Below are 23,638 nucleotides of genomic sequence, written 5' to 3' on the forward strand. Positions count from 1 at the left end.
GGTCATTCAAATTTCGGATTACATATACAGGGTTTGGTCAAACAATCATGGACGTTTTAAAAGTTTCGAAAAAAATTATGTTATTCATGTAAATGCCTGAAATTTAGTCCAAAAATGAAGAATAGCAAGTGATTGAAAAAAATGGTCGTACAAATTTCGGAATACATATACAGGGTATGACCAAACAATCATGGACGTTTTGAAATTATCGGAAAATTAGGTTATTACATGAATAACCTAAATTTGCCTGAAATTTGGTGTACATTTAAGAAAAACACACTTGATCCATCGCAAAAAATATTAGAAATTGCATACAGCGGTTGGCCATATAAACATTTACGTTATATAAGGTACACTCATTAGTCTGCAAAACTGGGTCTTCCTACTAGATAACGACCCCAAACATATAGTGGCCATTGTAAACGAATGACTGATGTACAATGTACCAAAACAGCTGCATTGTCCACCTGAGTGGACTGACTTGAACCCAATTTAAAATTCGTTGGATGAATTCGACTGTAGAGTAAGAAAAACAACGATTAAGAGCAAACAGGACCTAAAAAAATATTCTAATCAGAGAATGGTCGAAAATTTCTTCTTGGTTAAATGCTATGTTAGAGAGAAAAGAGGCTCAACAAAATATTCAGCCCAATTATGAATAAAAAATTCCCCGGGAGTTTTGAATTTGAATAGGAAAAATGGGAAAAGGGAAAAAGGAAAAAAACTCCTGGGGAATTTTTATTCATAATTGGGCTGTTTAATAAATCTTTTTTTATGAAATATGATTTTAATGTATAGAGTATGTATTAGAGTGATCGATTCTTCGACATTTTTTAGAAACCTGTTTTCGGTATCTTCGAAAAATTGCAATTTAATATAAACCGGTTTCGGTTTCGGTTTTTTATAATAACCGGGTTTGAAATTAAAATTGAATTTTTTCTAAAAGTTAGTGGTCGATATTTTATAAATTTTATTTTATTTCAAATGACAACAACTAAGTTAGGTATTTAAAAAAAATTGGCAAACAAATATGCATTTTCTAATTGTGTTAAATTTAACCCGAAGATCGTTAACGTCAGTGAAGACCATATGAATGTTAAAATAATCTCTTAGGAATAAAACAGATTTTAAATGGTTTGGTGTATATCTTTTTTTGAGAAGTCAAAAAATTATTAAGCAGTTGAATTAGGATTTAGCCACTACCCTGTTGATTTAGATTTCAACCAGAGACCGAAAATAACGGGTTCACTTTCATTTCAATGGTAAATTCTCATTCGCAGCAATTTAAAAATAATTGTTTGTGATATATCACTGAGAGAGTGATTTATTTGAGAACATTTTAAGTTTAGGGTTGAGAGAAACAGAAAAAAAACAAACACAAATAATCTGGATGAGTGATTTATAATTTATTTTTTTCGTAAAGGTCAGCCTGTGACTTTTATTTGAGAACATGAAAAATAAATCGCAAAAACGCATTTGATGCAAATCAACGCTTAAATATATACAATTTATATAAAAAATTAATACAAATTAAAAAAAATTCTCATTTCTGTTACTCAGACTTCATTACTTCATACTTATCATATTATTTCCATTATTTGTTAAAAATTACTAATAATATGTCAAATAATATGCCAAACCTCCTAGGTTATGCAGAACTTTTCTTTTTACGCGATCTACTGGAAATTCCCAAATATATTTACCAAGAATCTTTTCTTGAAAAATCTTTTATTTCAAGACTCTGGAACTTTTTGCCTATTACGATACGTATTTTTTTTGTTCTAACAACTTCTTTCGTTTACAAATTTTAGACGTTTTAAATACTCACGAATAAATATAATTATGATATTTATTAATACATATTTTTTTAATGTGATAATTTCTTTTTGTTTTTATTGAATTTATTAATTGAAAATAGTTATAAGAATCTCAGGTATTATTTACTTGTAATATTGTTATTTTGGCCTATAAGGCTTGATATTACATAAATGAATAAATAAATAAATAAAATAAATAAATATGTTATTGTATGTAAATAAAGGAAAAAGTAACAGTTAATAAAAACAAAAACAAATGAAATTGCTCATCTCACACCAAACCATTAAAAAAACAACAAAAACGAATAAAGGTCATACCAAACCATTTAAATAAAAATCATTTTATAACTGTTGTTGTTGTTGTTGTTGTAGCAGCATGATCAATTTACAATAATCAATCTGGATGTTCTGGTGGTTCTGCATGTTGTTCAAGTCCAAGAAATTGAGCTACTTCAACAGGATGAGTCCATAAATCCATTGGACTGAGTGAAGTAGGGTTGGCTGAACAGTTAAATATGTGGAGGGTGTCATGAGGACCCTGACCACATGCTGGGCATAAGTTAAGGACGGCACGGTCTATGCGAGACCAAAAGGCATTAAGCCTGTTGCTCCATCCTGATCTAAGTTGTGCCAGAACGACTCTTGTTCCACGCGGCAGAACCTTCTCGGCGTCTGCTATCGGTGGTGGGCGACCTCCAAGTACGACATTCATACGGTATCCTGCTACCGCGGAATTGATGGCGTCTCTGTGAATGTCGTTCAAAGCTGTCATATACGAGCGGCGATCAAATGGATCCTGCACATACCTCTGTATGTTCTCCTCGTATTTCCGAAGGTCCTGTCTGACATGCCTCGGGGGAGATTCCAACTGTGTGATGTTGAAGTTTGGATGACTCCTCCGATGACATCCCAGAAGGAACTGTTGCGTCAACATGACGTTGTGTTCCTTGACCGGTAGAACCTTGGTTTCCTCGTGAAGGTGGTGTTCGGAGGTTATTTGAAGGCAGCCTGTGACGGTCCTTAAGGCTGCGTTTTGACAGCTTTGAATATTTCTCCACTGGGTATCACTCAACGAAGGTGACCACACTGGAGCAGCATAGTTGACCACTGACCGGCCAATCGTTTTGTAGGTAGCAAGCAAGGTTTCTTTGTCCATACCCCAAGTACTGCCGGCTAGTGCTTTGAGGACCTTGTTCCTATTTCGCAGTTTATGCGTGATTGCAGTGGCGTGTGCTGAGGAGGTAAAAAGGCTATCAAAAGTGACACCCAAGATTTTCGGGTGGTTCACTGTCGGAATTTGTACGCCGTCGACCATGATGCCTAAATTCAGTTTTACCTCCTTCGTCCAGGTGGTGAAGAGTGTTGCTGATGACTTCGTTGGTGATAACTGCAGGTTACGTGCAGTGAAGAAATTGTGGATTTCATTGAGATAACCATTTACCATACCGCAAAGCTCATCAACGTTGTGACCTGTTGCCAATATAGTACAGTCGTCCGCATACGAGATTATCTCTACGCCCTGTGGGGGCACTGGGAGTTTAGAGAGGTAGAAGTTAAACAGGAGCGGCGACAGGACCCCGCCCTGAGGGACTCCTTGTTTAACTCTACGGGGTTTTGAGCATTTGTCTCTAAACTCCACGAACGACTGCCTGCCACTCAGATAGTTCACTATCCATCTCTTCGTGTTGTTGGGCATTGTGGACTGCAGGATGTCCTGGAAGAGTGTGGCGTGACTGACAGTGTCGAAGGCTTTCGACAGGTCAAGTGCCACTAGGATAGTTCGTTCACAAGGCCTCTGCTGGTTTAAGCCCTGTGAGATCTGAGTGACTATGGCGGATAATGCTGTGGTGGTACTGTGCATTTTACGGAATCCATGCTGGTGACGAGCAGCTGGTAGTTGACGGGTTAGCTGGGGGAGGAGAAGAGACCGAACTGTGGACCACAACTTGCCAACTCCAGAACTTAAGTTGCAGTTCTTCAAATGATCCAACCATTTGTTTCGCTTGTCCTCATTTACCAACCTGCTGATATCGCGGTTCAGCTGGGCGATCCTAGGGTCGTCAGGGTTGGTACTTCGGATGTCATCACGCTCATCTGCGAGTCCCGCTGCTTCTGCTGGGAAGTGCGGTCGCACTACGGATATTCTACCAGCGGGAATGAAGCGAGCGGCTGCTGCTGTGATGGTTTCGCGAAACTTCCTCTCTGCTTTGTGTACGTTGGAGGGAATCGGTAGACCATTGAAGATGCGGTCGGTAAATTCTCTGAAGCCGTGCCAGTCTGCTTTCTTTTGGTTGATGTAAGTTCGGCATTCAGAGACGATGAAATCGTTGGGTCTATCCAGACAAACGATTATGGGTAAATGGTCTGATCCTAGAGAAATAACTGCACGCCAGGTTGTGCAGTTAATCAGACCAGGACTCGCTATGGTGATGTCTGGCGAACTTGCGCAATTACCCATAATCCGTGTGGGGCATCATCATTTAGTGTGCAGAAGGTGGATTCGTCAATCTGTTCCGCCAGTGACGCTCCTCTCTGGTCTTCCCCAAGACTTGAGTGCCAGAGCTGATGGTGAGCGTTAAAATCCCCTAGGACCAAACGAGTATCACCATCTAGTAAGGTCCTAATGTCGGGATGGTAGCCTGTTGGACAACTGGCTACTGGCGGAATGTAGACATTATAGAGCTCCAACTCCGTATCTCCCGATCTGACCGCAATACCCTGAACTTCAAGATATTGGTCTCTAGAATTCAGATCGAGAGAAAGAGCCCTATACTGCACGGTATTGTGTATAATAAACGCGATGCCTCCACCGTTGCCTCTGGTGCGGTCTTTTCGGAGAACGTTGTATCCGTTGCAACTTTGCAGACTGGAATTACTCGTAAGTTTTGTCTCCTGGACCGCAGCGACCACGATGTTGTGTTGGCGCATAAATCTGGTTATCTCAGTTATTTTCCCTTGGAGGCCATTGCAGTTGAACTGCAATATGGATATCACCCCAGGTCTACGGACTGCAATCGATGGTGTGAGCGGCGATGGTTGTTGCTGCTGCTGTTGTTGTATTTGCTGCTGTTGTTGTGATTGCGGTGGGGAGGGTGGAGTTGTGGCGTAGGATGACGACGATGATGCCGAAGACGCCGATGAACTACGTCCCTGGCAGCATGGGGCAACGTAATTCTCCGACCACTCCCTTTCATGATTTAGTCCGGAACAATTCCTAAGGTGACACCAGCCCAAACAAGAGTTGCACCTTAATTGTGTTGACATGTGGTGCAGTCGGTTCTGGCAAACCGTGCAGAACCATGGTCCGGGATTTACTTCAATTCCGGCACGGACCAGTAGGATGCGGAGCAGCAATGCCGGAAGGTGCAGCTCCGTGATTAAAAATTGTAAAGTTGTTGTTGCTGGGTTGACAGCCCTTGGCCGATTGAGCTCGGGTCATTCCGGTGCGTAGAACCGGCTGTCGTGGGAATGATTTTATAACTGTTATTTTCACTGATTTATTTTTATCACAAAAATATAAATTACAATTTGGGTTTTTTGGTATATGGACGAGTTATTTTCGATCTCTGATTTCAACTCTGTGTAGATAGATAAAATATGTAAAAAAAAACAAATATAAGCTGTTCATATTTTAAAAAGCTTTAAAACATTGGCAGGCAAAAAGAGGCATTTAATTTGTGTGCTCTGTTGGGTAAAAAATAAAATATCCACAACAACATCAAGAAACTGAATGAATTGTGTGTATTTTTACGCTCTTTTGTTCACATTCGGGTTGTTTGACGAAAATCATCGTAACCTGAACAATATGAACGCCTACCATGGCTTTAAAATATGAACAGCTTAGTTCACTATGTTTATATTTTAGAGTACCCTAAGGAAGTAAAAAGTTTTCATATTTTCGGGTGTTCATATTATCGCGAGTGCACTGTATATTATTATTTATTTATTTTCAACAACCTAGCATATTGGCCATAATCGGTTATAAATTTCTACTTAAAAAAATAGTTTACATTAAAAAATTTAAATATAAAATAAATTAAATAATTATGATATAAATTAAATAAATATTATAAATAAAATTGAACAAAGTCAAAACTTAAACTCAAACATATTACATTATAAAACATCATTGTTAGATAATGATTCTTTAATTGATGTCAGTAAATTAGCAACTTGATAAGAAAAACTAGTTTCCACTAGGAAAAAAGAATTTGATAAGTATATGTGTAACAGAAATAATCAACCATATAAAAGAGAAAGCATGGTACTCAGTACAACCTAGAAACTATAAGGGCCAAATATATGTATATATAAATATTAGTCACTGAATGTCTGTTAGTTGATACCACCTTCAGAGATATAAACAGTAGAGGAACCAACCTATATGACAAACAATGTCATCAAAAGGGTGTATATCTAATAATCAATTACAATACTCAAATCCTAATATCATAAGTGATTCAAACAATAATCAAAACAAGTTCGAATAAGTTCATGAGAGAATGATAAATTCACCGGAAAGGTACCTATCACAGTCCACAAATCAATGTCTACACACTATCCGCAAATTAAACTTCAAACATATATTTTTTTTAATAAAATTTAAATCAGTGAAGTCATTACGTCATTACTCATAACTCAATATTTTGGGGGTATATGCATAATTTTAATGGTATTATGCCAGTAATTTCAATAAAAAGATTTCTTTCAGAAATATTTGATAATTTTTACCCATCGATATTGATTTGAAATTTTGTCATGTTACCTTATAGGCAAATTTAACTCATTCAATTTAAGTTGCTTTTATTAAAAAAATAATTATGTTCGTTTGGCGCCAACGTCTTTGTTAGGATGTCAGCTATTTACATTGAGTCTACGTTTGTGAGGTTTAACCCCTTTATTCGAGTTATTAAGTCAACAAAATTAATACAAAATAATAAAAAAACAGTGATATTATTTTTTTATTCATAAGACATATTAAGAGATCAAAAAAAATCTAATTTCAAAATTCTGAATATTGAATAAACAACATAAATAAAATCAACAAAAAAAAATTAATAATTCACACTTCATTAATATTCGGGTTTTTTTGTTGGTTGGTTGGATAGCTCTTATTTTTTTCGATAGCTTTGGCATCACTACCTTAAGTAACAAAGTGTACTGATGAGGTCCATATGTAGTCGGTTGGGTTTTCATAGCTTTTGGAATGAGGAAAAAAAATTCCACTAAGAACATACATACATTTAAAAAAATCATTTTCCAGGCGTCTAAATTTCAGAAAAAGTCAAACAAGTAAGTTTTTACGGTTATGGTTACATTCCATCAACGGTCAGCTAACCCAGCCTTAAGACATAATTCAACATCATGGAATTGGTAAAATTTATTACATATTTACATTATTAACACTTCAAAAAATAGTTTTTTTTAATAAATGAAAAGCGAATGTTAATATTCCAACATATATGTATATATGTACATACGCATATGGGCAATTCGATATCATCGTACGTGACATTTGTACGCCTATAGAGTGGAATAGATTTTGCAAAAATAAAAGTATCTGAAAAATAATTTGGTCTTTATGTTCCATTCAGAGGGTACTATACTTGTAAATAATAAAAAGTTCTTTCGAAATATTGTTGTCCAAAATATTGAGCGAAATAAGGGTATATCGTACGTGACATAAAACGGAACTCATTTTGAGGAACATGTAGAAATATGCGAAAATATTCGAATCGTGAGAGGCGTTATGTTTTCTTTTAATTTCTTACACTAAACGAAATATTTTTCCTTTACAATCCGTCATAGTTAAATAAAAACAATCATTGGATCCTAAAACATTAACAGCCGTATTTATAACCAAAATTTAGCATGGATTTAACATACAAGTTATTTATAATGTATTCCTTATCCACTCGCTAAACGCATGTTAACGAACGATCAAAGACTTGCTAAGTCTTTAATCAACATCTGTTTTGTGTCAAAGTAAATTTGTATATAAACATATTATAAAAGTTTTGTGTGGGAAAAAAATAAATTATTTATTATATTATTATTATTTATTAAATTATATTTATTTATACTTCTTGAAACATTTCAAAATTTGAGGGAAACAAGTTAAATATAAATGTCAAGAAATACATCAGAGTTGATTTTTTTCATTTTTTTTTAAATAGTTGGCAATACATCACACTTTTCAGAGTTGATTTTCATATAAATTATTGACAGAAAAAAGTGCATTATAAATAAACTCTTTGCTAACTTTCTGCTAAGCTTAATCGGTCTGCTAGTTAGCAGATCGTTGTGTGCGATGTATACACAGTGGCTAATTTTTCGTTATAGATACGGCCGTAAAAAATTAAATATAATCAGTTTAAACCATTCTTTTTGTCTTTAAAATGTTGTAATATGATCTAAATACTTTCACATAGTTGGTAACATTTTATTATTTTCTTCTATTCAAATCATTTTGAAAAAAAGTTTCAAGGGTTTTTGTTTTTTCAGTGTGGTAGCGATTCTCGTGGAATTGCCCATATGTAAGAACCCAGCTGATCACATCTAATGGTTTTTTATATACTGAATCAAGGCGAATTTATTCAAGGTGGAGTCAGTCAAACAGCTGATAATTTTTTTTTCGCTTTTTGGTTCTAACAACTGTCAAAGCTTGTTTTTATATTTAAATATCTACATATTCTAAGCTTATTAACAAAATATTTATTGTTTACATAAATTAGTAAAGCCCTCACTATTCAATTATCTATACTATATTAAGTTTAAATACTTATTTGTTTAATTTTTCATTTTGGTTTTTTGACATTTGTAAAGACCAATCGTTGTTTTTGTAGAACTGACACCACCTTGTATGAATTTTGTGTATGGATGCAATCAAATACAAACTTCTTTGGAATGCAACAACCTTGTTTATTGTTCCCTGCAACCTACACACTTGATGAGTTAATTAATTTTATTTGTATCAACATTTTTATTATAGTAGATATTTACGAGTCGATTTTACCTTATTTCTTTTTTTTCGACACTTATCATAAGACTGATTTAAAATGTTCCTTTTTCTTTATCTTGCAAAGATTTCTTTAGCTTTTTTTACAAATCCTTGACCCCTATACTCTTTTACTGAAGAAATAAACCACAATTTAGCGTTTTTCTTTTTTTTTAATTGTGATGGATGGCATCTCTTCTCGTTTGGTTGCAATGTCATTCTCTCAAACATAACAAAAAACACATAAACACAAACGTCGCTGCCGTGTCGCTGCCATGACAGTTGCAGCTGCTGCAAATGTTGTCTCCCTTGACAAGAATACAACGTGTGGGTGGGTATCAGCGCCGCCGGCAGCCGCAAAAGAAAGAAATGAACACACATTTATAAGTTTGCTTTTTTCTTAATTCATTCATTAGGTCGGAGGCGGGTGCGGCGCTTTTTAGGAAATTAATACTCACTCACTTCGAATATTTTCGGCGTAGTTGTCGTCACCGTTGCCTTTGTCTCTGCTGTGGCCTCTACTCAACACAAAAAAAAGACCAAAAATTCTTTGTGAAATTACACAATCCTGTTTTGTCTGCACACTTGCATCTTAATTCACATAAATTTCAACACACCTATTTATGTAGTCAATTTATTTACAATTTGTGTGCATATATTATTAATCTTTGCCACATTTATTGAATTATTTTTTGGAAATATTCTGAAATTTTTTGTCAATATAGTAGTTTAAAAGTAAGTTAGCGCACCATACACCGTCTTCGACACTTAAACCAATCCGTACGAAGCGAGCATAAAAAATCAACTAAAAACTCAATTTCCAAGAAGAAAATGAGTAGCCAACAAACAATGCCACCTTCAATTGAATAAACTTTATTAGCGATTTTTCAAATCACTTACATTTATTAAAAATTTTAGAATATGGTAATACTTTTTTTAGTTGCTTTTCTCTCAACAAATAATTCAAAAAGCTCTGTCCCAGTGTTGGCAATTCATGTGTTATTGCACATATTGTGTGTAATTTGTAATCAAGGTTGGCTACTGTTACCGCAAAGCTACCGTTATCCCTAAAATAACCATTTAGCTCATTTATCATTACCGTTATCAAATTAACTGCAATTACCTTTACCGATATAATCGTAAATACCGTTACTATATATAATTTGAATTGTAAAAATACTACGAAATGCAGTAAATTTGTGCATCACTGATGCCACTACAGATAACTAAATGATGCATTGGTTGCAACAGATAACTAAATGATGGATTGGTTACACAAATTTGAGGCATCAATGACAACAATTTGAGTTCAAAAACGTCTGACGTAAAGGCTTTAATCTTTTAATTTGCTGCAGTGATGCAATATTACTGCTGTTACGAACGCATTCTTATTTTTAAAGTTTGTAAATTTTATTATTGTTTATAATTAATTATAATAATTTCATTCGTGGTAAAATTACTGAAATAATCCAATTTAGCGATACTGTTGCCTTTAAACCGTTTTAAATCGGTATCAACCTTGGTAATTTAAACTTATATGTGCAATTTATAGGTACTTAACCAAAAATTGTTAACTTTCTCGTCAACTATGTTTAGCGGAGGACGAAATGATATTTTATATGCAAATTGATTGTCTTGATGCAATAACCTATGCTGTATTCCATAGCATGTTAGCCATCATATGAATCGTTAAATAGAAACTAGAATATCTAATAATCTTCGACACAAATTGAGAGTCGGACTACTTGGTATACTTTGGTTTGAAACATGAAAAATATGGCTTGAATTTATGCATAATTTTTACTGGATAATGGACTCAAGGCTGGAATTAAACTTGTTTTCAACTTGAATTCCAACAAAAATTATTATTATAATTTGAAAGTAAATTTTTTTAATTAGGCTTAAGTTCATTTTTATTATAATTTATTTGTAATAATTCAAAGAATATCACTGAATACTAAAATTTTTAGACAATTGGCAAATTGGAATGCATTTTCTACCCTGCCAAGGGCGTCATCAACAATCTTCATTGTCAAGGTCTATTTGTAAATATCATCTATTTAACTTACTATTATTAGGAATTAGAATATGGGAAGCCTAATTCATAGCTAAATTGTTAACCAAAGGTTGACTACAGCAACACTAATATAATGATAAATTTGTAATAATAAGAATACACATATATAATAAAAATATTTGAAAATTCGTCTAATTTACAAATAATATAAATATGAATTAGGCTTCCCATATTCTAATTCCTAATAATAGTAAGTTAAATAGATGATATTTACAAATAGACCTTGACAATGAAGATTGTTGATGACGCCCTTGGCAGGGTAGAAAATGCATTCCAATTTGCCAATTGTCTAAAAATTTTAGTATTCAGTTCTTTGAATTATTACAAATAAATTATAATAAAAATGAACTTAAGCCTAATTAAAAAAATTTACTAACAAATTATATATATAAAAAGTTCGAATAATTACCAAAAATCTATAAAATAAAAATTATTATTGGTATGTTAAAAAATTATAAACAATATCTGGAATTTTTCTTATGATGTTATTTTTGGAATCAGTCATGTGTAATTTAATATTATTTTGTTGCATGAAATACAGCCTTTAAGGAATTTCTCAGAAGCCCCCAAAAGCTATTAAACCATGTTATTTATAAAAACACATCAAAAGCAGTTTCAAATGAGTTATTTTTGAACAAATGTATGCTTCAGAAATGAATTTAGGAAAGCATTTAGAATGAATCGAAATGCTCAACACTTTTTAGAATTTAGAATTCGTGAACATTATTCTCTTACTTTTTGCCATTAGTTATTTTAGATGTAAATTTTTTTTTACTGCTCTCTAATATTTTAGAAGATATAGGCTTTTAGAAATATATTTTTCATATCAAACCCATATTGTCTGTAAACAACTTCGAACGAAAGCCTAAGGCTATTAATTATAAAATAGTTAATTAATTATACAACAATATTTCAAATCTTGGGTTTTGTATTTTATTTGAAATTATGAAGAAACTAATTTACATCATAAATTTATTATTTTTTTCTGATAGATGTTTTGATGAACGCTTGGCATCTAAAAATAGTGCGTGTACATCATCAATATCTTCTTTCGTAATCTGTGTGCGACCATTAACCTTACACATTTGATGAGCGGGTGTTAATAGTTGTACTGCATAACGCAGAGTTGAAGCACTGCCTATTTCACTTAGCCGCCCAAATGCAGTATCTTCTAATTGGAGTCCTTCAGTCTGGGCACGCAACTTTATAATTTGTTCAATTTCACTAGAATGATAGGGTAGTGTCCTAATGATTAGGAGACGGTCCAAGAGATCTAGTGGTATGCCATGTGGAGAAACAATGTCTGTGGTGCCTCTGGAAGTAAAGATGGAAAGTTAATGGCAGTAAACAATTAAATATGTTTTCTTATAAATTACCTTATTACGCAGCGTCCTCGATTTGTAGCGAATATAACAATTGGTGCAATGGGAGATTCTAAAGACTTGTGTAAATAAGTAAACGTCTCCAGGTCAAGCATATGTATTTCATCTATGAACAGAACTCCAGGAACTAATTCGGCAATACCTTGATCTATGTACTTATTGACCACTTTGTTGATTTCCATTCGCAACTTGTCGGTAATCTCAGTTTTTTTTGGCTTCATGAGTTGACCCATCATGGACAAAACGTCTTGCCCTCCCTGAGGTCTAGCATTAGCCACGTCGAGATCGTGTAGAGTCACGTCCTGTATAACTTCTTTCTTTTTGTGGACATCGCCTTTAGGCAACGGAACATATTCCTCAGTTTCTAAATCAAATTCCGTAGCAAAAGTGTCACTTCGCCCTTGCCGTTTTACAGCACCACTATTGGCTTCTATATAAATAACATCTCCAACTTCCACTTTTTCCTTTTGCAAAGCTTCGAAAATGCTGGGGTCAAGTTTTAGTTGTTTGGTCCCCTTAGCAGTTTTCAAGCCAATGACAACGTTGCTAATAGTCTTTCCGTAACCACCCATTGGATTTTCAGTTTCGACCGGCGTTAATTCCGTAACTTCACCCTCATATACTTCTTTTGTTTCTCTTATTCGAAGTCCGATTGAACGCCGAAAATTTTCCATAAGCACTTCTGTCTTTTTAATTTCACTGCTGAAAACCTCAGAACCGACCATTGGACAAAAAGGCACTTTATTGCCCAACTCCTGTGCAATAGCTAAGGCAATTGCTGTTTTTCCAGTGCCAGGAGGACCAGCCAGCAACAAAGCACGACCTGCCATTTTTTTCGACTTGATTAAATCGACTACTATTCCGGCTGCTTCACGTGCAGTCTTCTGTCCCACGAGACCTGCGGCCATCGGTAATGGCACGCCGTCCGAATTGAGTCCTAAACCCTTCACATGACTGTGGGCAGCAATGCGCTGTGTGCGTACTGTACTTTTAACTTCTTCAATTTTCATTTTCTTTCTATTTTTGACTTATCGCTCTTTATTTGTTTAAATAAACCAAATGTTTTTTCCTCCTTTGAATTGAAATTGTTTTAAATATTTATTGCTACAGCAACCACAATCACCACACTTCTATAATCAAATTACCTTGTTTTCATATGTCACTATAGAGATGCCAATGCTTCTAACTTATTTTAATCCCGAATTATGTGTAAAATATCTAATTTATCAAAATGTATTACTGTAGAATATAGTGAACTTTTGCACATATCTATAAGGTTCCAGTCCCAAAAAAAGAAAACATCAAAACCATAATATCACAGGCCATGTATTAAATAAAACTGCAAATAATTGAGTTTTTCACCACGGTGTTTAAAAAACTTTGTATTCTTAAAATGAAAATTTTACAGCATTGGCATCCCTAGGAATCGAGCTGCCACACTAACAAAAAAAATGTAGCATTGTCAACTAAGTGCTTTTAGTACTGTTTTAGTGCTTCATATGTACTAACCCCCATATTCATAAAAAATCAATTTTAAAGGTAGGATCACATGATTGCCGCAATGCACCAATTATTGGTCTATTTTATACGTCAATCGTGTGATTTCACAACTCATTGGCTCATATGTCAAACCACAACAATATTGTGCTTATTTGGCCCAATCAAATGCAACACTGGTGCGGCAATCATGTGAATGCTTGATAGGCAACATGCACCAATAAAAAAGTTAAAAATACAACAATATTTATTGTGTTCTAGTGCGGCAATCAAAGAAGACAATTAGCGCCAATATTCATTTTTGTAAAAGAAATATTCTTTTTGTGAGCCACTCTTTGACCCATACATCTTTTAACATTTCTTTATTAATTTTTTTATACGATAATTAAGGCCGACGCAATTTTCTTTTTTTATTTAACAAATAATTTTTTCACAATTAGATTTTTTTACATTTATGTAAACAAAACAAAATTTAACATCTAGACAACAGCTGTTTCTCTGAGTTGCCGCAAACTAGAACAATCGTGTGACTGGAATGCGACAATTATTGCCACTATATCGCTTTGCCCCAATTAACGACAATCAAATTTATATAAAATGAGGCAATCATGTGACTGCAGAGAATTTGATTGGGACAATTTCTTTATTGGGCCCCAATTCAGCACAATAAAAATTGTATTAAATTGGTGCATTGCGGCAATCGTGTGATCCTACCTTAAGGTTTAAAATACAATTTAGTTAAAACACATTTTAAGCCTAAAATAGCTTTGTTAAAAATTCGTATTTATAATCAGCATTTTAAGTAAACAGTGTTTTAATATAGGTTGCTATTTACATCCGACAAAAACGGCCTACGGCTGAGATATACATACATACATATATTAACCGCTTTTTTTTCACAAAACTTTTTTTCTCTAAAATTTTTTTCCACCAAATTTGTTTTTCGTTTTTTTCACAAAATCAACCAATTTTTTCCACCAAAAATTGTTTTTAATATCGATGGCTTAATATAAAAAGGCGTAACTAATTTTTTATTCTCAAAAATTTCAATGAAAAACGAATTATATTAAATATAACTTCATTAAAATAAAAAAAATAAATTTTAAATAGGAAATAAAATGTGAGTCTCTTCTTATTAAAAATAGCATTTAAACTTTTTTGTGTCTAAAATTTGATGGATTTTATTAATTTTTTTCCTTCTCCTGTAAAGTAACAAAAAATCGAGTTACGCCTTTTTTATATTAAGCCATCGATATGTATCTTAATGTATACTTTGGTGAAGGGTATATAAGATTCGGAACAACCGAACACGCTGTTATCAACATTGTATCCAGAAATCTCCTCTAATAGTTTGATAGGTTGATAAACAACTAACCCCAGTATCCATAATGAAATTTATCATGAATACGGAGGTTAGTGATAATAGGTGTGTTCGCGTACTTTCCAGTAAGAAATATCCAGTAACCAGTGCTGCCAACTTTATTTTGGAAAAATCGTCAATTTTAAAAAAAAATCGTCAAAATCCTCAAGTTAAAAAGAAAAATATCGTCAAGAAATCGTCAAGACAAAAATACGTTAAAAATAACAAAAACATTTTTTTATTAACTTTTTAAATATTTTTATTATATTTACATGTAAATAAAGTTATTATTTAATAAAATTTAATTTTGGTAGTCATTTTTAATTGCTATATTAAAACACTGAGAATTATGTAACTTAAGATAATCTTTTGAAAACAATATTCCTTGTAATCTTGAAGAATCCAAAGCATTTCTGATTTTTGTTTTATTTAAATTTACAATATTAAAAATTCTTTCAACGTTGGCCCACGAATGTGGTAGTGCCATTAAACTCGAAATAAATTGTGTTAAAATTGGGAAGGCCTTTGCATTATTGACTCTCTTTAAAATAGAAATATTTTTCCAATCTTTGCAGTTCCGTGAATTTCATATTACGTAATTCTCGAACTTCATTATCATGTTCTTTTCCATTTAATAAATTTGGAATAAGTTTGGGCACTTGGAAAATTGAATAATTTTTTGTTCAATGGAGTTAAATCCTTCTAAAAGTTTATCGCCAAAATGAAAACGTTTTAAAATGTGAAACCAATTCAGTATAAAATTGGACGCTGTCTGCCTTTCAATTTCTACATTGCAAGAGGGGACTTACAATATTTTAATTTTAGGAAAAAAGGTTACCATATGTTTTGCTTTTAAAAAATCGTAATTTTTGTTCCCAGAAAAAAAAAAATCGTCAATCGTCATTTCTATAAATTTTACTTAAAAATCGTCAAAATGACGATAAATCGTCCCGGGAACAAACGCCTAGAACAAATTAAATTATTCAATTTTAAGAATGTAGACTTCGTTAAAAACCTAAAAAATGCTCTTTAAAACGTAATTGGATACAAATAAAAAAATCCAACATAAATTTAATATAAAGAGATAAACAGACTCGATATCTAATTTTGGTTATATACAAACATGTCACCAATTGTATCAAAATGGTTTTTCTAGCTGCAATCCGTTAAATTTAAATTGATGAATGTTATTAAATTTTATTAAATAGTATCGGTCACCCAAGGTGACTAATTTTATTTAAATATTTTTTATTTAAAAATATCTAATGCTAAGATGCTGTCGAATTATTTCCAATATAAATAAAACGTTTCTAAAGCACCGTGTATTGTTGAAATGCTACGTAAATGTGCATATTTTAATACCAGTATTTATTTACTATTTTAATATATAACAAGTTACAGTGCTATAAATAAAAATCTTTCACGTTACTATACTTTTAAAGAAAAATTAAAAATGTGTTTTTTTTTTGATAATCGTGTTTTTAGTGAAAAACCTTTATTTACTACACTTTAAAAGAAAAATTAAAAATCAGTAGTTTTTTATACCCTTCACCTTCGTGAGAAGAGTATACATAAGTTTATCATTCCGTTTGTAATTTCTACATTTTTCATTTTGGATCATTATAGATAGCGGAGTCGATTAAGTCATGTCCGTCTGTCTGTAGAAATCAATTTTCTGAAGACCCCAGACAAGCTTTCGAGATGTTTCCTATTTAAAAATCGGTCGACAAATGGCTCGATTTTTTACCTATATCTGGATTACTAAGTCATTAATATAGACAATATGGATATCTAATGATAGATATTTCAAAGACCTTTGCAACGACGTATATAAGACCAAAAATAAAATTTAAAAAACAAAATTTTAAATAACAATTCGTTTAAAAATTTTCTAAAAAATTAAAAAACAACTTTGGAAAAAAAAAAAAATTTTGTTTACATAAAAATATTTAAAATTTGTATTTTGAAGTATAATTTGGTGAAGGGCATGATACAATAATTGTAGAAGGTAGAATCACTAGGGAGAGTTTTCAATTTTGATTTTTTTCATATTTTCTTTTGTTTGACGTTACAAGAAATGTATAATTGAGAATTTATGTTTTACTGAGTGTACCTGATGTTGTATCATGGTGAAGGGTATATAAGATTCGGCTCAGCCGAAAACTTGTTTTTAGCTAATCCGGTTTTTGGTGAAAAACTGTTTTGTTCTTTAATTCAGCTCACCAAAGACTATGTAGAAATAATAAAACAATAAAAACAATTTTTTTGTTTTGCATACATACGCATGCATTTGTATTTAAATTTTAAAGATCAGGTAAAATTGGTGGGCATGTACAGACGAGATGTTTGTCACCATATGCATCATCAATGCGTCCAACTGTAGGCCAAATTTTTGATTCAGGTTTAACAAACAACTGAAAGGGAAATTTTTATGTTATTAATGAATGGTTAAGAAATATTTTGATAAAATGTATGTATACTTACAGCTGGAAATGCTGCCAACTCTCGGCTGTATGGTCTATTCCATTTCTCCGAAATGACCTGGGATTGTGTGTGCGGCGCCATTTTTAACGGATTAATATTTTTATCCATTCTACCAGCTTCAATTTCAGCGATTTCGCCACGTATTGAAATCATTGCCTCGCAAAAGCGATCCAGTTCTTCCTTATCTTCCGATTCTGTAGGTTCGATCATGAGAGTACCTGCGACGGGCCACGACATTGTGGGAGCATGGAATCCATAGTCCATTAAACGTTTCGCCACATCTACGGCTTCGATATTTGCGCTCTTTTTAAGATCTCTTATATCTAATATGAACTCATGAGCTACAAGATCATTTTTGGTATCTTTGTAAAGTGTTTTGTAATGTTGCTCCAGCCTTTTGGACATATAGTTAGCGTTCAAGATGGCAACTTGAGTGGCCCTTTTTAGACCTCGACTTCCCATAAGTTTAATGTAAGACCATGAAATTGGCAAAATGGCAGAGCTGCCAAAAGGTGCAGCAGACACAACGCCAAAACTGTCGTCATCACTTTCGAGAGGGCTAATTACAGGGTGGCCGGGTAAATAGGGCGCCAGATGTGACTTAACGCCAATTGGACCCATACCGGGACCGCCACCACCATGAGGAATACAGAAAGTTTTGTGCAGATTTAAATGGGACACATCACTGCCATAGTCACCTGGACGACACAGACCGACCTGAGCATTCATATTGGCGCCATCTAGATACACTTGACCACCATGCCTATGAATCAGATCGCAAATTTCGGCCACAGTTTCTTCGAATACACCCATGGTAGAGGGATATGTGATCATTAAGCACGACAAATTACGAGCGTGTTCTGATGCCTTATCACGTAAGTGGGCCATATCAATGCTTCCATCGGGAAGTATGCGAATTGGTTCAACTTTCATACCTGCCATCTGAGCTGATGCAGGATTGGTTCCATGGGCAGAAATAGGAATTAGACAAATGTTGCGGTGACCTTCATTGCGGTGTTCATGGTAGCTGCGAATAGCTCTCAGACCTGCGTACTCTCCCTGAGCACCAGAATTCGGTTGGAATGAAATTTTATCATATCCTGTGATCTCACACAAGTCCCGCTCCAACTCTTCAAACAAACGGTGGTAGCCTTGAGCTTGTTCTACCGGAGCGAAAGGATGAATATCGGTAAAATGACGGAAAGAACATGGCATCATTTCCGTAGTCGCATTTAACTTCATTGTGCACGATCCCAATGGTATCATCGAATGAACCAAAGATATATCTTTGTTTTCAAGCTTCTTCATGTAACGTACCATTCGAGACTCACTGTGGTACGAACTAAATATTGGGTGGGTCAAAAACGGAGACGTTCTGTAGTACTTAGACTTTTCAATTGAATTCTTAAGAATGTCACTTTGCGATAAAACCTCATCAAGGCTTTTGCAGTTGAAGATCCAAAGTATATCGTCTATATCGTTCGGTCCAACGGTTTCATCAAGAGCCACACCGATTGAGCCATCTGCAAAGTACCGGAAATTTATTTGTTTTGTTTCGGCTCGAGATTTCACATCTTCAAGTGTAAGTCCATTGCAGGGCTGTATGTGTAAAGTATCGAAGAAATGTTTGTTGTTAATCACATGTCCTGCGTCAGACAACCCCGATTGCAGGGCTAATGCAAAGTGATGAATTCGGTTAGCAATAGCTTTAAGACCTTCTGGGCCATGGTAAATTGCGTACATCGCAGACATATTAGCGAGTAAAGCTTGTGCAGTACAAATATTACTTGTGGCCTTATCTCTACGAATATGTTGTTCACGAGTTTGCAATGCGAGACGATATGCATCATTGCCGTCCATATCTCTCGTTACACCTATCATTCGACCAGGCATCAGACGCACTAAACTTTGCTTGCAGGCGAAAAAGCCAGCGTGAGGTCCTCCATAACCAAGAGGAACACCGAGACGTTGTGAAGTGCCTACTGCCATATCAGCACCGAACTCTGCAGGTGGCCTCAACAGTGTGAGTGCTAATAAATCGGTAGCAACAACAACTAAAGTCTGAAAAGATATTCCAATGATTTACGTATGTATGTTTGTATATCAATCTTATGACAAATGTACGTATAATGATACTTACGCCATTTTTACGAGCCAGAGTAGCAGTATCTTCAAAATCATTGACATCGCCATATGTGTCAGGATACTGTATAAGAATGCCCGAATATTCCCTGCTTGCAAGATTTATTTCGCTAATAGACCCAACTTCAATTTCTAGTTCCAGAGCATCGGCTCTTGTTTTTACCACAGACACTGTTTGTGGATGAATTTTATTCGATAGGAAAAGCTTTTTGCGCTTATTATGCCTATCAAACATATGTATGTCCAAACCATAAATATTAGATGGATACAAATTAATTTTAATGGATAATTAACCTACCGGGTACATAAGCACATGGCTTCAGCAGCAGCAGTTCCCTCATCCAAGAGCGAAGCATTTGCTACATCGAGACCAGTCATCTCAGATACCAGTGTTTGATAATTTAACAACGATTCTAGACGACCCTGTGCTATTTCCGGTTGATATGGTGTATACTGGGTTGTCCAGCCGGGATTCTCAAAAATATTTCTTAATATTGTGTGCGGCACATGACAATTATGGTAACCCATTCCAATATATGAACGCCAAATCTTATTCATTTTTGCTATATTCCGGATGCGAACAATCAGCTCATGTTCATCTAAAATTTAATAGAATAGAATATTTCCAATTGTATTTCAGAAAATTTATATTTGTATTTCAGAACTTTCTAATTATATTTCATAAAATTCCAATTGAATTTTAGAAATTTCCAAGTACATACATACATACATATCTAATAGAATTTCAGAAATTTCCAATTATAATTTTGGCGAAACTTTTGGCATACCACCACGTGATGGCCAATGTTGTATAAGTAATGAAAATCATTTTTTTAGATCATTTGGAATCAAAAACATCACGCACCAACACCAATTTCTAAAATAAACCAAACTTATTTTTCTCTGAAAAATTATATAAATTATTTCATATTTTTTTTGCAAGTGTGAGGGATACTTCCCTTATTTAAAAATTATCTTTTGAAGTATGTCCGCAGTTATTATTGAAGTAAAATACATATATTGTTTTTCAAAATAATTGAAAATCTTGAATAAAAACTTTATTGCGTTTGGTGCGTGAACTTTTTAACAACTGCGAAGAAATAATACCGGGTTTTTTCATATTTTTTAATGCTCTATTCGACTATGCTATGCCAATTTGCATATTTGCAAAAAATGTCAAAAGTTATGTCCCTAATGTACATACATAGATATGCACACAAGTTTCTACACAAATATGTAAGTGTAGGAAATCACATTTAAAAGTTTTTTGCGGATCAATCCAATATAAGGCCCACTTCCGAAAATCACTTTAACAATCATACATCTCACAGGCAAGAGTTGCAATAAGGGTAGAAACAATACTCGATGTAAAGAATGTTCTTTTATTATGAAATTTTGTAAGAATCATTAAACGCCCATCATATTATCTAAAAAGAATACTTCAATACTTCAATCATGTTACAAACACAGTCGATATGGGTATCAGAATGTTTGTTTTGACATTTAAATAGCCGTTGAAACTTTTAACGTCTTGAGTTGATAGATTAAAAAGGAGAAATAATAATAATATGTAATATATGTATATGTACATAAATATTATCCAGCAACACTTTTGCAACAAATCGTAACTTTCCATGCCTGTTTTAGAACAACACAGAGTTATTTTAATCACATGTTTTTTCGTAGCGCCTCGATTGGCGATAACATAATAATGGTCCATTGGTATGACATTCGACCCTGAATATTATACATGTGCATGTGTGTATTATCACATCCACTTCGTAATAACAAAAATATGATAATAATAACCAGGGGGTCTTGATAACACAAGTGCCTTCTGTACGTATATATCAATATATTATTATTATATATATAGTATGTATGTATATATATATGTATTTTGTACTTTATACTCACTTAAAGGTTTGTCTAAATTCAAATCTCGATTTAATTGTATTGCTTTTGGTACGGCCCGTTCGGTGAGCTCTCCCAGTGACTAAAAAAGAAAAATACATTATTAAAATGTGTTACAGGTACTTGCACAATATACACTAGGCTGTCTCAACTACTCACCTTATATCCTAAAGTATCCAGCATCGATACAACATCAGTCTTTCGTGGACCAATATGGCGGCTTGGAAAATCTGATTTAGTTGGAAATAGCACATCTCCAACAGATGTTGTAGCCAAACAACGTGTTAGTTGATTGAAATCACTATTTTTAAATAAACGATTCGAATCTTTGGCAATGGACACAATGCCTTGTGAGATATTTTTCGGTATTCGATACATTTTTTATTCGATCTTTTGTCACTATATATATGTATGTACAATATGTAAAACACTGTATAAGATGAATAGACGAATAAAAACAAAAGTGACTTAATCAGACGAAAGTCTAAATCTGACTAAATTCGTTTATACTTAGACTTACCAGAAAATCGATCGATGCCTTTATTATCACGACGATTGACTTTCTTATCATTGTCTGACTTTATTACACACACAATACGAGTACATATTCATACTATAAGTATAATAGAAATGTATATACATACATATGTACATAAATACACGTATGTATGTATAAACAATATTGATGAGGAGTTTACTCAGAGATGAGGGAAAAAGAATTAATTTGTGTACCAGCTCAATTGAAAATGTACCTTTTGAATCTTAATTGTTTCAACAACATCTATCGAACATACATAAGTTTAACCCCTTGTGGACCAAAGCTTTAAATCGTTGAAAAAGTTGAATTTTTTTTATTAAATACATATTGAATATAAGGACTTCAGGAAATTATTTATAAAATTTTTACTTTGTGGAGGACCTGCAAGGAACCTGGTACCGTTAGGTCAGCATCAGTCAAAAGATAAAAAACTAATCGATTTTTTTTTAAATTTTTATAACATTTTCTATTTTACAAGTCGATTTTACGGTATTTTACGAAACAGTATTTTTTCCCATTACAACATAAATGAACACCACAATGAGAACATGAAATAATTCACCGTTATTCTGGGTAAACGAGTTTGCCAATAGGCAAAAAATAATATATTATTCCAAAGATGATAATAGTGTACTTCAAAGTACTTTTGGGTAAAAATGGTCAATATATGTATGTTTTGTTTCCATTTTGTAAGCTTATTTATTATTGTTATGTTAACATAAACTACCAATTAGTATTTCGGGCATACATACATACTACTCTTGATTCAATTTAGCAACACATTTGTATCCTACATTTTCATACTTTACATACTTATAAGCTAGTCCTTAAATATAGTATAACTTTTAACGACTTTTAATATAACTGCATATTGATCTAACAAGGCAGCATTATATTTATAGTGATTAAAATGGCATATCCCTATATTGGAATGAAAATAAAACATTAAAAACAAACATTTTTTATATTGTGCCATCGATTTATCGATTCAAGACCCAAACACATACAATACTTTAGCTTCGACTCAGACTACGCAATGCTGAAACAAATATGTATGTATGTACAACTCAATCAGTCCGTTAGCAACACATGTTTATCAAACCCCTCTTTTGTACTTTGCGCTGAAGTTTATTGATGGGACTACTCTGAAAATACATACGTCTATAAGTCGCAGTTGAAGGGAAAATATTAGGCCTTCAAGATTCACAGTGAATGTTCTTGCAACAACTATTTATACACCAGCGACATCTTCTAGCTAATTATCTAGCGGAAACACTACAATGTTTTATTTCCACAATTATAACCCAGTGTTTTTAATGCTGATTCATAGTTAATGTTCTTATTTCCGGTAGGAAACTAAAAGATCTTTTCATTCCCGAGAATTCCCGGGAATTTTTTGATACTAAATTAAACTAAAATCCCGTAAATTT

At 33.5% G+C, this 23,638-nt stretch overlaps 3 protein-coding genes across 4 annotated transcripts in view; all 3 read right to left on the reverse strand.

Annotated features, from left to right (window-relative positions):
- Nucleotides 1-9,611, reverse strand: part of Nuak1 (Nuak family kinase 1) — a 46,064-nt gene extending 36,453 nt beyond the window's left edge. The window contains exon 1 of one of the 2 annotated variants that reach the window (XM_065498201.1): nt 9,277-9,611. The gene's annotated coding sequence lies outside the window, so the exon portion shown is untranslated. The remainder of the gene's footprint in view (nt 1-9,276) is intronic. The other variant, XM_065498200.1, reaches the window with a different exon arrangement.
- A 2,190-nt stretch (nt 9,612-11,801) lies between these two features.
- On the reverse strand, nt 11,802-13,360 carry pont (pontin). The gene is made up of 2 exons (XM_065498202.1): nt 12,268-13,360; nt 11,802-12,205 (listed from the first exon to the last, which is right to left on the reverse strand). The coding sequence occupies exons 1-2, from the start codon at nt 13,281-13,283 to the stop codon at nt 11,851-11,853; spliced, it is 1,371 nt and encodes a 456-aa protein (XP_065354274.1). The 5' UTR covers nt 13,284-13,360; the 3' UTR covers nt 11,802-11,850.
- A 4,071-nt stretch (nt 13,361-17,431) lies between these two features.
- Nucleotides 17,432-22,151, reverse strand: LOC135948765 (glycine dehydrogenase (decarboxylating), mitochondrial). The gene is made up of 6 exons (XM_065498203.1): nt 21,830-22,151; nt 21,674-21,752; nt 20,055-20,355; nt 19,755-19,980; nt 17,615-19,675; nt 17,432-17,544 (listed from the first exon to the last, which is right to left on the reverse strand). The coding sequence occupies exons 1-6, from the start codon at nt 22,046-22,048 to the stop codon at nt 17,434-17,436; spliced, it is 2,997 nt and encodes a 998-aa protein (XP_065354275.1). The 5' UTR covers nt 22,049-22,151; the 3' UTR covers nt 17,432-17,433.
- Between the last annotated feature and the right edge of the window lie 1,487 nt (nt 22,152-23,638).

The sequence above is a fragment of the Calliphora vicina genome, chromosome 1 (assembly GCF_958450345.1).
Source record: "Calliphora vicina chromosome 1, idCalVici1.1, whole genome shotgun sequence".
NCBI lineage: Eukaryota > Metazoa > Arthropoda > Insecta > Diptera > Calliphoridae > Calliphora > Calliphora vicina.

Coding starts and splice junctions, on each gene's coding strand:
- pont (XM_065498202.1), bottom strand. CDS start 13,283: ATGAAAATTGAAGAAGTTAAAAGTACAGTACGCACACAGCGCATTGCT. Junction 12,206..12,267: donor CGAGGACGCTGCGTAATAAG/GTAATTTATAAG, acceptor CTTTACTTCCAG/AGGCACCACAGACATTGTTT.
- LOC135948765 (XM_065498203.1), bottom strand. CDS start 22,048: ATGTATCGAATACCGAAAAATATCTCACAAGGCATTGTGTCCATTGCC. Junction 20,356..21,673: donor GAATTTAGACAAACCTTTAA/GTGAGTATAAAG, acceptor ATTAAATTTTAG/ATGAACATGAGCTGATTGTT. Junction 19,676..19,754: donor CTCTGGCTCGTAAAAATGGC/GTAAGTATCATT, acceptor ATATCTTTTCAG/ACTTTAGTTGTTGTTGCTAC.